Source organism: Hemicordylus capensis, chromosome 1, assembly GCF_027244095.1.
Source record: "Hemicordylus capensis ecotype Gifberg chromosome 1, rHemCap1.1.pri, whole genome shotgun sequence".
In the NCBI taxonomy this organism is placed as follows: Eukaryota; Metazoa; Chordata; class Lepidosauria; order Squamata; family Cordylidae; genus Hemicordylus; species Hemicordylus capensis.
In genome coordinates, this window is record NC_069657.1 from 147,355,630 (window position 1) to 147,369,171 (window position 13,542).

At 47.1% G+C, this 13,542-nt stretch overlaps 1 protein-coding gene across 9 annotated transcripts in view; it reads left to right on the forward strand.

Moving 5' to 3' along the window:
• The window catches only part of LOC128340729 (gap junction gamma-1 protein-like), a 33,877-nt gene that overhangs the window by 18,820 nt on the left and 1,515 nt on the right, over window positions 1-13,542 (forward strand). Inside the window, exons 1-3 of one of the 9 annotated variants that reach the window (XM_053286258.1) lie at window positions 3,114-3,644; window positions 9,956-10,105; window positions 11,514-12,674. In XM_053286258.1, the coding sequence (XP_053142233.1) occupies window positions 11,531-12,674 (1,144 nt within the window). In that variant the 5' untranslated portion in view covers window positions 3,114-3,644; window positions 9,956-10,105; window positions 11,514-11,530. Of the gene's footprint in view, window positions 1-1,858; window positions 1,929-2,082; window positions 2,501-2,639; window positions 2,823-2,953; window positions 3,051-3,113; window positions 3,645-3,673; window positions 3,694-9,955; window positions 10,106-11,513; window positions 12,675-13,542 lie in introns of those variants that run through there. The other 8 variants (XM_053286263.1, XM_053286259.1, XM_053286261.1 and 5 more) reach the window with 8 other exon arrangements.

A 13,542-nucleotide genomic window follows, 5' to 3' on the forward strand; every position in this document is an offset into this window, starting at 1 on the left:
AATCAGTTTCTAGCAAATAAAAAACCAAGCTATGGAAATAAACATTCTTGTGTACACAGGCAACCTGAGTCTGCCCTGTCCTGCCTTTGTGATTTTAACAGTGTAAAGCGAAGTTTATTTACTCAGAAGTAAGTTCAATGAAATGTACTCACTAGGAAGTGTGTTTAGGATTGTTGCAGATAATACTGCCTCTGTCCCAGGATATCAACCAGGACATGCCAGTTTTCTTGAAAAACAAGTACTACCCTATGCTTTATAGCTTCATTAACTATTGCTATGATTCAAATAATTGTGTTCTAAGTCAATGCTGTGTTTAAATTTAGATTAGGGAAAGGGGAATTCTAAGATGTCATTCTGCAATTCACTTAAAACGCACACACGAACTGTATTTTTCCAGTCCACCATGAGGCAATAGTTCATCTATCTTACACATTTATGTAGAAATATGCAAAAGTTTACAAACTCTCAGGTTTGTATAACCTAAGGTCTACAAGCTTGGTAGTTTACAAAGGAGAACAAATGGGCTCAGACCCCATTCCAAGGATAAAAGCAACTTCAGGTTTATTGAGGTAGTAAACCAGAACAAAAGATCTGAGAAGAGTCATTCTAGGGATGAACATCATAGATAGCCATGTTGGTTCATTAGAAAATATTCAGACTGGTAATGCCTTTATAAGGACCAATGAAAATGACACAAAGCCATGAACAGCAAAATTTTGAGTTCTTCGACCAGAACTCTTAATCAGGTTGGATGTTAAGCAAACCACCAAAAATGGGGGTGGGAGTAGGAACTGAAAAGTTGGATGTTGCAGTAGAATTCAGAAATTTATGTAGTATGTAAGAGGCTTGAGAGGGAGTGGAGGAAGAGTTACGCAGACTTAATATGATTACCATACCATCACTAAACACCAGTTTCAATATACTGGGACACAAAAACCACAGTGGTCCCCCCATTTTTAAAACACATAAAATGTAGTGGTTCTGAGTAAACTATTCTGAAGGATGAGTTTATGATGGCCAGCAGTGGTCTCTGGAGAATGACAGACTGTGTGATATGAAAAGTCCATTCAGTTTGCTTAATGTGCCTAATTACTGGCTGCCATATACTATTTATACCCCTCAACCCTGAGTCTAGATGGAGTTCATAGAACTTTTGGAAAGAGATGAGGTTTCACAATTTAATTCCATTTTTCTTTGTGAGCTTTTTCTGAATCTGGATGTACTGTATGCATGGCATTAAGGAAACTATCTTCAGATGTAATCAGTTTCAATGGATCAGCCCTGATTAATCTTATCAGTAGAGCTTTCCCAGTTTGGTGGCAGATAACAGCTTCTGCAAGAACAGTTAATCTCTTTTTCAAGAGGTAGTGGAATCTCATTCATGTAATGCAAATCTCCAACACTGATTAAATAAATAGATATTCCAGTATCCTGTTAAAAAGAAGAAGAAAAGATGTAAACTTCTTGCTTAGGACGATCAAGTCAGGAGAGTCACAGGTCTTTTACAGCAAATGTATTCCAGATCCATATTCCAACAATCTGGGCCAGTCATGTATCTCTCAGCCTAACCTACCTCACAAGCTTGTTGTGAGGATAAAAATAACCATGTACTGAGCTCCTTGGAGGAAGAGCGGGATATAAGTGTGAAAATAAATAAAAGCATTCTGTATTTTATTTTCATTATTCTTGCTGTGTCAATGGCCTAACAGTCACAGGAAGCTGCCATATATTGAGTTAGACCATTGGTCCATCTAGCTCAATACTGTCTACACAGACTGGCAGTGGCTGCTTCTCCAAGGCTGCAGGCAGAAGTCTCTCTCAGCCCCATCTTGGAGATGCCAGGGAAGAGACCTGGAACCTTCTGCCTGCAAGCATGCAAATGTTCTTCCCAGAGTAGCTGAGGAGAATATCTTGCCCTGCTCACACATGTAAGTCTCCCATTCTTATGCAATCAGGGTGGAGCCTGCCTAGCAAAGGGGACAAGCCATGCTTGCTACCACAAGACCAGCTCTCCCCCCATAGTCCTGCAAGTGTGAGGGTCTCACATATAATTTATTGCCGTAATAGACAGTTGAAGGCTCATGGGTATAGCTGTCCCACGTGGCTTTTCTGTATGATCTGAGAAAAGCACCCTAGTATTCTTTGCAACTCTGCAAAGGATAAGCCAGTACTTGAATTGTTTGTGCCATTGGACTGCCCATGCTTATGGATCAAATCAGGTTCCCAGATGACCACCAGCCAGCCTTTTGTACCTTCTGACTTGCTCAGCCCCTCTGTGGTTCTCTTCTTGACTAGCCCTGTGGTAGGGTGAATTTCAGGGAATGTAAAACCAACTGGCCGGTAATTTACGGTACCAACTGGCCAGCAATTGCTAAGTAAACATTAGCTGATTTATAAGAGAGAAGGTTGGGATCCGTCTGCTTGGAATCTTTTTGTGCCCCTAATCCCAGCTGCCCACTCACTACCGAAGAGAAGAAATGCATTCTGTACATGCTTAGAGGTACGTTGATTATGGCACATATTTCAAAATCGAATCCTGCACTTGAAATAGGTTCTGGGGTGGAACGCTACTTCAAATGATTTCCTGTTAAATAATTAACCTTTGTCTCTTGCTCAATTCTTCCTTCCTTACCGCTAAGGCAGGGAAGCCGCGAGCGCCGAGGAGGAAAGAGGATCAAGACCCGACTACTTTCCAAGCAATGGCTTGTAACAGCGCTCTATTTTCACCCTGTGCCGTGCCCGAGGCGAGCCGATGGCTGCAGGGCAATGTGCAAGGAGGAGCTCCCTTGCGCCTTGCAGTCAATAAATGGTGACTGGCTGGGGTACGTCTCCCGGTGCGCAACTGGAATTAGCCCAGGCTGGGCTAGACTTTTTCGTAGCGAAGCGCACTGCTACGAGTGGGCGGGGGAGTGGCAAAACCTCTCGCTCCGATCCAGCGGAACTTCCCCTTGCACGTGTGGTGGGGTAGGAAAAGCAGCCTCGGGGGGAAAGGGTAAGCCTAGACCACGCGAGCATTCCACAACGGTTACTGTTTTGGCCCTGTGATTCATGTATGTGAGTGCTGACTTTCCCTGATTTATTGTACTGGTCCAGTGTGACTCTCTCACTTATCATTTATTCCACTCTGACGGACGGTTGGCGTGATTCACGTCCAGGATTTCCTTCCCTGGATGTCGCTCGCAATCCCGGGCACAGCTGCTCGAAACGAAACCCTGCTGGACAAAATGGGGCTTACGCCCGAGCAAACACGTGTGTGGGGATCGCACGGTCTCCCCCCTTCGGCACAGAGGACGCGCTGATCGCAGATGGCTTCCTTGGGGGAAAGTTTTCCCAACCCCTTTGCCTCCGCGGCTCTGCTCCGGGAGGGAGGGGAGAGGGTGGTCACCCACCCCCGGGGAGGTGGAGATGATGTCGACGTGTAAAGCACACGCTCAGACACGCGGCTTCTTGGCCCGCCAGTCCTCCCATCTCAGCCTTGAAGTCTCCCTGGAAGGGAGGAGGAAAAGGGGGCGGAGGGCCTTCCCGAGGCGTGGCCGAAGAGGCGAGGGGCGGGGACGGTCTGGGGCCCCTTTGTTCGGACGGGCGGGAGAAGAGCAATTGCAGCCGGGCGGGAGTCTTTGTGAGGTCTGCTGGACGATCACATAGTAAGTAACATGTGGGGTGCTGGGGATGGGGAAGCCATTTCGGTTGGGGGTAGGTTAGGTTAGCTTCGCTTGAGGGGGTTCGGCTTTTGTCTTAGTTCCTTGCTCCCTTCGTTGAGAACCCCCATCTCAGCTCGCGTGGCGCCCTCGGAGACCCTCTGCCGCTGATGGGGAAAGGGGGTGGGGGGAGGTTTGGGGTATCGCATGCAGGGTTTTAGAGAGTTAGGAGGGCAATTAGTTCGCGCAAGATCGGTTCACTACCTCGCCTTATTTCTACATTTTTGGGTGGGAGTGGGAGAGCACGTTCAAAGTCTCCCCGGGGAGAGGAGGAGTAGGTTCTCACGTTAATGCATTTTGAAGAATTTCTTTTCTTTGTGCTACCACAGTGGTATTTTTTCCCCGTGAGTTGCCCATTGCTCCGGGGTACTGATCACACTCCTTTTGACTCAGGATCAATTAACCTTTCCATAAGTGTATCCAGTACCACTAATATTGGAATCCCGCACATACAAAGAAAGAGGAATCCATTTTTAACCGCCCCGATTGTGTGCATGATGGCGAGGGAATTACAAATGGTTTTAAAGAGGATCTGATCCGTGTTAAGTGATTCTGAGTATGTGCAGAGTGGAAAAGTTGGAGCCAGAGAGGTATCTGTACATGGTTGGGACAGCTTCAGATTTACTTTTTCGTTTCCAGTTGCTCCTGAGAGCTAGATGAGTTTGGCTTTGTTTGGGGCAAGACATAAAGATAAGTACTCAGTTTATAGATAACAGACTCCTGGGCTGGCCGCGATATATTGAAATGCATGCATAGACATTATGCAGGTATGCTAGTCAGGAGCTGGAATCGCGATATATTGAAATGCATGCATAGACATTATGCAGGTATGCTAGTCAGGAGCTGGAATTGGCCCCACTTGCTCGTGCTCGGTGAGCTTGCTAGAAAACAAGAGTTTGTGTCATGTGATATATGAAGTGGCCTCCAGATACTGTGTCCAGTAGTCTTTGCAAAAGCCAGACTCAGTTGCAGACAAAGTGATCATAACGATTTGTAGGGTGGTGGATGACCTGGAGATACAACCTCAAATATTGGATTTGGAGGACTGGGTAGATCACACAGTTGGGGAAAGTCTTCCCTTCTATTATTGGGCAGGGCTTGAAATAGTTTGGGCCATTCTGTGCTATTCTATGCCCCCTTTTCTTGGCAGTATGCAAAGCTAACCTGGCTCCCTGATTGGTGCTGCTTATAGGCTCCAGGCACATGGCCACTGCTGGAGACTTGAATAAATCCTGTGTGGGTGAGGGGCAGACATGGCCCCTGACTGTTGCTCAGACTCTAAGTACAGAAGCCTTAGCACTGATGTGCCAAATCTGGTGCCTAATTGAACTTGGCTCTGTATCTCTCTGGCCAAGCAAATATGTCTTATCAAAAGATTCTACCGTAAATCACTCTAACTTTACTGGCATTAGGTGGCAAAAACTTACTCCTGGAGAGCCAGCATGGTGTAGTGGTTAGAATGCTGGACTAGGACCGGGGAGACCTGAGTTCAAATCCCCATTCAGTCATAATACTAGCTGGGTGACTCTGGGCCAGTCATTTCTCTCTCAGCCTAGCCTACTTCACAGGGTTGTTGTGAAAGAGAAACTTAAGTATGTTGTACACCGCTCTGGGCTTCTTGGAGGAAGAGCGGGATATAGATGTAATAATAATAATAATAATAATAATACAGTGAGTGAGTTTGGGGATCTTGACTCTGCTGCATAGTGACAGAGGAGAGCTGGTCTTGTGGTAGCAAGCATGACTTGTCCCCATAGCTAAGCAGGGTCTGCCCTGGTTGCATATGTATGGGAGACTTGAGGTGTGAGCACTGCAAGATATTCCCCTCAGGGGATGGAGCCGCTCTGGGAAGAGCAGAAGGTTTCAGGTTCCCTCCCTGGCAGCTTCTCCAAGATAGGGCTGAGAGAGAGTCCTGCCTGCAACCTTGGAGAAGCCACTGCTAGTCTGTGAAGACAATACTGAGCTAGATAGACTAGTGGTCTGACTCAGTATATGGCAGTTTCCTATGTTCCTATGTTTCCTGTGACTTTCTAAAGCCAAGGAGGTGGCTGGAACCAACTCTGGTGCTTCCTAAAAGGATGGGCCCAGCCCTGTCTGAGGTTTGGGGGAGATACCAAGAGAGAGGAGGAGCTTTCCTGGATCTCCTGTCATGCCTTCAGGCTATTCTTGCCATTCTCTTTGAAAATATACTTTGAAATAGCCACTGACCTGGGCCCTTGTGGTCAGTAGGAATCACCTTCAGGCAACCAGAAAAGGACAATTTTTAAGCTTCCTGGGTGAGAGTGGTAATTTGTTTTCTTTGCCATTGTGCCATAGGTTTGTACCCTGTATTGAGGCAGGTTGGGGGCAGAGAGGAGGCAGTAGAGAATGTAAGGACAAGTAGCATTTATAAACTTTTTCGTCATGGTTTCTGAGCATCACACTTGGTTTTGCGCCTGCGCAGAGCCACAATTCAGTTCCTAATAGAGGTTGTAATATTAGAGGTTGTAATAAATGTTCAGGAACATTTATGAACTTATAAGTAAACCTGCACCATTGATAGCACCTCTGCTTTCTGTGTGTGTGTGTGTGTGTGTGTGTGTGTGTGTGTGTGTGTAAGGCAGTTCACAAGATCAGAAACTGGGTAGGACAAGCATCCTATCGAGCTTCGGGAGTAGTGCATGCTTCTGATTTTCTATTGTGTGTGGCTAATCACTAGGTGAATGGGGGTGGGGAGTGATTGTGTGTGAGAGAGGAGTTGGGTAGGATGGCTTTTCCTCATATGCTGTTAAAATGCTGGGTAGGACGGCACCATTCTACCCAGCTCCTCTCTCACACATGATCACTCCCCACTCCTCCTACCAATTTGTTTACCTTTGTGCTCTTATACATGACTGAAAATTGGGGTGCACACAGTTCCCAAATTTGGGTAGTTTGCTTGTCCTACCCAGTTTTTTTTAATTATTATTATTATTATTATTATTAATTTTACATTTTATATCCCGTTCTTCCTCCAAGGAGCCCAGAGTGCTGTACTACATACTTAAATTTCTCCTCACAACAACCCTGTGAAGTAGGTTAGGCTGAGAGAGAAGTGACTGGCCCAGAGTCACCCAGCTAGTATCATGGCTGAATGGGGATTTAAACTCAGGTCTCCCTGGTCCTAGTCCAGCACTCTAACCACTACACCACGCCGGCTCTCCCAAGTTTTCAGTTGTTTGAACTGCTTACCTGTGTGCGTGTCCCACTACCAACTGAATATAACAATTCACAGGGTGTAGGGAGCTCGCTGGCAGCCCCCTTTTAGGGCACGCTAGAGCATGCCAGCCACATCTCCAGGGAACCAGCATGGTGTAGTGGTTAGAATGCTGGACTAGGACCGAGGAGACTCGAGTTCCAATCCCCATTCAGCCATGAGACTTGCTGGGTGACTCTGGGCCAGTCACTTCTCTCTCAGCCTAACCTACTTCACAAGGTTGTTTTGGGGAGAAACTTAAGCATTTAGTACACCGCTCTGGGCTCCTTGGAGGAAGAGTGGGATATAAAATGTAAATAATAATAATAATAATCTCCTAGTATGACATCATACACGGGGGCATGGTCACCAGCAGCAGGACCGGCAAGCTTTCTGTTTGTCTGCTGCACTGGGTGCTTTGTAGTGTGCCGTTGGAGTCAGGGCAAATGAGTTCTTTTGCTGCCCAACCAAACTCAGTGGTGTGTGAATGAAGCTCCCAGTGCAGCACGGCCAACGTGGGGATAGATGAGTGATTCTGGAGGCCCCCCGAAGGTATGGGGGAAAATCGGGGTGAGCCTCTGGTGGCCCCCGGAAATGCTAGGGGACCCAGTGGTCAGGGAACACTCATCTCCTCCCACCCATACTCAGTGGTGGCCACGCACCTGACACTTCATGGACCTGATGAATTTCTGCTCTAATCCACGAAAGCTTATATTATAATACATTTTAAAATTTATTTACATTTAAACCAGTTCTATGTCTCCTTTCCTGTTATAGGGTAGTCCAAGGCAGCTTACAGTAAAAATGTGTCCGTCTTTATGTCCCACAGGACTCGTTGTTTTTCCTGCAATGGACAACACAACTACTCCTGTAGTAGTCTGTTGCATCACTCGTCCCAGACTCCCCCCCCCAAAAAAAACTAGGCTGTCTCTCTACAGTCCAAAGATTACTTCTCCCCCCCACCCCCCACACACACCTGCCAACTTGAAGCATTCTGCCACCAGCATTTGTAGAGAATGGGCAAGGGGATAACTGGTGGCGGGGTGCGGGAGTATGGAATCTTACAGATTTGGACAGGTTGTCTCCACCTGTGTGATAGCTGTACAGGAAACCTGCTAGCTGCCTTGGGATGAGAGAGCTTTTGATCCTGCATAGTTCTCATTCCTCTAGGCCACAGAGAACTGGACTGATTGCAAAATTTCCTAAGCCCAGGTCCCCTCGAAGGTGCATGTGTCTGCATGTTTGAGAGTGAGCAAGACTGTGTTCCCACAAAGTGTATCTGTTAAACAGAGGCCCTTAACACTTGTTAATTGCTGTACTATTGACACTGAGGGCTGCTCCTTATCTTACATTGGTTTATTTGGAATAGCTAACTTTACATCGTCATATATCAGATATGAAGGCTGTATTTGTCTGGAAATAGCTGTATTTCCTCATAAAATATACGTGAGCAGCAAGCAGGAAAGGATCAGATTCTTGCTTACACATATTTTGGAGGGATGTGATTATTTTTACATTTTATGTGTCCTTGTGAACTGGTGCATTATGAATATATTTTGTATTCTGTTATCTGCACTTGCATACCAAAGAAACTTAAAAGTGAGGAAGGAGCAGGAATACAGCAGGGCTTGGCAAATTTTCTTTTGCGGTAAGAGCCAGATTGCCCTCTGCTCTAGGGGATGGGGTGGAATCACCAATCACCCCCAGCCACGCCCTCCATTCCATGGGTATGCAGATTCACTGCTCACCCCCAGCCACACCTCCACTCCATGGTGGGGGGGGGCAGACTCCCCACTTCACATCCATCCTGCTCAGGCAAGCAATGGACCAATGGAACTAGGAGGAAGAGTGAGCAGTCAAAGTGGGGGCAGGTTGTTCCCTCACCTTCCTGGTCATGTCCATCTGAAAGAGGCAGGTGATAGGCCACTGCAACCAGGAGGAGGGAGCAATCCATCCCTGCCCTGCTTGTTCACTCCTTCTGGTTGACTCTGTTCATTGCCTAGCTTGGGTGCCATGACAAGCCAGCGCCTGAGAATTGTCAAGCACTAGAGTATAGGATCCTCTAAGACAGAGCTGTTCAACTTCGGCCCTCCTGCAGATGTTGGCCTACAGTTCCCATAATCCCTGGCTATTGGCCACTGTGACTGGGGATTATGGGAGTTGTAGTTCAAAAACAGTTGGGGAGCTTCAACTGAGCAGGCCTGCTCTAAGAGGAGTTCAATAGCTATCCCTGCAACATTTGTTCATTTGAATGTTACAGGAGTAGTTGCTGCCCTTCTCCTTCCAAGGAGGCCTCTGTCCATTTCTAGGAATGAGTCTACAAAACTTGGTTGACTTCACTTGAACGTGATATTCCAATGGGTGGCAAGTGGGGGAAGGGAGAAGAGACTATTCTATTCTGCAATTGTTCAAGCGTTTATGAATAGTACAGGGGGAAAGCATTTCTCTCTGCCCCTTTTTCTTTTTTAAATGAACTCTGCTTCAGTGCCTTGGGGTATGTTATGTATGATGCTCAAATAGGTAGCGAGGTCTTGATGGGAGCAGAAAGCTGAGATAGCTGGTGGCCCACCAGCCTTCTCCCCGCCCCCCCTCCATACATGCTGAGCATAAATATAGCACAACTGTGTGCCCCACAGCTGTGGTACCTACCCCATGGGTGTCTCCTTAACCTCAGGGTACTTATTGTGTGTGAGCACTGGAGTGTCACGCCCGTCCCAGTGCACCAGGTCGTGGCATCCATCCAAGAGGTTGAGACCAGGCTCTGAATGGACTCCCAGAGGCAGCTGCTCTTCCAAACCACCTGCACTGATCTCAGGGCTAACTTGACAGTGAAGGAGCAATTCTAAGGAGTAAGGCTAGGAAGTAGAAACACTGGCCATAAGTGACACTCACTGTTGTTTAGTTCCATATCTCTGCCTCCCTAAACCTCCCTTCAGCCCATAAGTGTGTTGGTGTGTTTTGTAGTTGTGGTCAATGTTCCCTCTAAGGCGTGCACGTGTGCATGTGCTCACACGGTTTTTGATGTCCCCTCCCTTAATTTTAGATCCTGCTCAGGTTGAATCAGGAAGGCCCCATTCTGAATGCACGTGCGTGCACACTGCCCTGATACTCCCGCCCAGAACAAAATTCATTCCGCACAACGTTGAAAAAAACTAGAGAGAACACTGGTTGTGGTATGTGTGTGTACGAGGAGGTGAGTTGAACTGAGCTGTGACCTTTCAGGGGAGAGGGCCTTCACGGAGTGTTTCACTAAACCTCCCTTCAGCTCAGGCTAGACCTTGTCTCCTGAGCTGGGCCTACGAATGGTGCGGAGAATGACCAGTGTCCTTTGAAATTTGTGTTTGTGAGGCTACTTCTGGGTGTGGGAAGACTGGGCTGTGAGTCATTGCTCCCTTTCTCACAATTTGTGGCAGTAAATGTGTTTACCATGGCAAGCATATATGGCAAGCAGCCATGGCTGATCTCAAGTCCCAGGCACATATACCCCTATGATTAACATGTTCATATACATATATTTGTTGGCTTTGGGGGGAAATAACATGGTTGGCATAGAGATATTTGAAGTGGAATTGGAAAGCAGTCCTCAGTTGCTGTTCTCTGTGGAGGCTATGTGGTGATCAGTTGGAGGACACCATGGTAGTGACTATGTCTAAGATTCCTTTTAAAATTTATTTTAAAGGGGAGTGGGTTATGATTCGCTCCTGTCTGTGCGTTTTGAGGAGTTCATTTTAAGGCAGGGGTAGGCACCCTTGGCGCTGCATCTGTTGAAGTACAACTCCCATCATCCCCTATAACGGTTGTGACTGGGGATGATGGGAGTTGTAGTTCAACAACAGCTGGAATGTCAAGTTTGCTTACCCCATTTAGGGGATGCAAATGTAAAGAGCCTGGAGTGGGGGGAACGTGGGGAAAACCTGAGGAGATATTTTCTCTGTTTTCAGTGGGGGGAAAAGAAATAAATTTTTGGATTTATATATTTTTTAAGATGAGTGAAATGTTTTGAAGGCAGGATTTTAACATACTGTTATAACTAGCCTTTACTTCCTCAAAATGTGTTAGGCAAGGCAATCTAGAGTATTAAGTAATTACAATTCCTGTATAATATAAACATTACAACTTTCAAATCTTCTCCCCCATCTCTACAGCATGCAGAAAAGGAACTGATACGTTTTCACAAATATACCAAATGAAGAAATAGGCTAACAAGTGAAAAAGTAGAGAAATTTGTTTTGGTCCTTGCAAGCCTTTATTTTTCTGAAATCCATAGGGATAAAAAAATGAAAGCTAAGAATTGAAAGCTGTTGATCTTTTAGAAACTGATTCTGATTAGATAGATAGATTTGCGATGGTATTATTTTCAAAGTTATATTATTTAGTGTTTCCCCAAAAAATTTCTGGGATTTTTTCCGGTGGGGGGGAAAGCGGGAGGAAGAGAATGGTTTCCCCCCATACTTTAAAAAATACTTTAACATTTCACATCTCATGAACTGTGAATTCTTTCTTGTCACGGGGCCCTGTGGAGCTCACTGGGAAGGCTTGCAGAATAACATGATGAATTTACTTCAGTTTAACCTTTTGCCTACTGTTTTTGTTGGCTGCAGGCCTGTGCTGAGCCAAGATGAGCTGGAGTTTCTTGACGCGCCTCCTTGAGGAGATCAACCAGCACTCGACCTTTGTGGGAAAGGTGTGGTTGACTGTACTGATTGTCTTCCGCATTGTGTTGACTGCTGTGGGGGGCGAGTCCATCTATTACGATGAACAGAGCAAGTTTGTGTGCAATACAGGGCAGCCAGGCTGTGAGAATGTCTGCTACGATGCCTATGCACCCCTCTCGCATGTCCGTTACTGGATTTTCCAGATCATTATGATAGCCACCCCCTCAGTAATGTACCTGGGCTTTGCACTGCACAGACTCTCACGCCAGCCCCCTCGAAGAAGCCGAGCACCCGTTGTGCATCGCGGTGCTGTCCGCGACTATGAGGAGAAAGAGGACAATGGTGAGGAAGACCCCATGATCTTTGAAGAGACAGAGTCAGAGAAAGAGGTGAAGGACTCCCAGTGCCAGAAACATGATGGCCGCAGGCGCATTAAGAACGATGGGCTGATGACAGCATATGTGCTGCAGCTGCTGTGCCGTTTGGCATTTGAGGTGGGCTTTCTGGGGGGCCAGTATGTATTGTACCGCTTTGAGGTTAACCCATCGTACGTGTGCAGCCGCAGCCCCTGCCCCCACACTGTTGACTGCTTTGTTTCCCGTCCCACTGAGAAAACAATCTTCCTCCTCATCATGTATGCTGTGAGTGCCCTTTGCCTGGTGCTCAATATCTGTGAGCTGTTCCACCTGGGCATTGGTGGGATCCGGGATGCATTCCGTAGCTCTGATAAGGTTGATGGCATTCCACCCAGGCCCCATTATGCCCGGAAGGATCCCAGTGCACCGCCTACCTACCATTCCCTCAAAAAGGAGTCCTCAAAGAACCAACTTGCCAAGCACAAGCTGGCCTATGGTGGAGGTAGCTTGGCTGGCGTGGCAGCTGAGCACTATGCTGTTGCATCCGGCCTCCCAAGCCATGAGCTGGAGCGACTGCGCAAGCACCTTAGGATGGCACAGGAACACCTAGAAATGGCCTTCCACCTGCAGCCGGAGGACACTGCCAGTGCCTCACGCAGCAGCAGCCCTGAGTCCAATGGGTTGGCCGCAGAACAGAACCGCCTCAACTTGGCCCATGAGAAAGAAGGTGCCGCCTGTGAGCGAACTACTGGTGAGTTGGGTTAGGCTTACCTTTGGTGTACTGGTGTCTTAGCAAAAGTCACCCATTCTAGCCTGAAAGGGAAGATCTGTCGCCCTGCCAGGCCTCGTCTCATTGGTGCTGCATGCGACAAAGATTAAAGGTGCTGCTAGCAAGGAATGGATGCTGTTTGCTTTGTCTCTGAGGTGCTGAGTCTATTTGAATAGATGCACCATGTGAAGAATGACATTCACTGAGCAAGGGTAATATTGGGATGTGCAATTTAATTCGGTCTCAAATAGGATTTGGGTCGAATTGGGGGTGATTTGTGGGTTTGACCTTGAATAGGGGCTTTGCACTTTGCTTTTGCACCTATTTTTCACCCTCAAAATAGGGGGCCCCGATTCGGGGTTGAGGAGAATCACCCCTGATTTGGTCCAAATCGATTCAGGTGACTTGAATGCCACTTTTCCGGGGAAAGCTGGTCTACCAGTTGGGGTCGGTGGATAGATCAGCCCTCCACTCCAGACTTGGTGCTTCAGCCCACCTTGGAGGACTGGTCTACCTGGGTAGACCAGTCCTTAGAGGTGGACTGACACGCTAAGTCTGGAGCGCAGGGTTGGTCTACCCACCGACCCAAATTGGCAAACTAGCTCCCCTCAGGAAAATGGTGCCATTTTGAGGCCCGTTTTTCTAGCTCTCCCTGGGAAAACGGGCCTCAAAATGGCACTCAAATCACACAAATCAATTTGAGTGATTTGAGGTTGATTTATCGAGGCAGCTGGCTGAGCTGTTTGTTTTTGACTAACCAATTCGAGATTTTGCTATTTGACTAGAGTTTGAATTGAGTAGCAAACATTGATTTGCGCATACCCCAGATGCTTCTTTGGGCAGTGTGTGA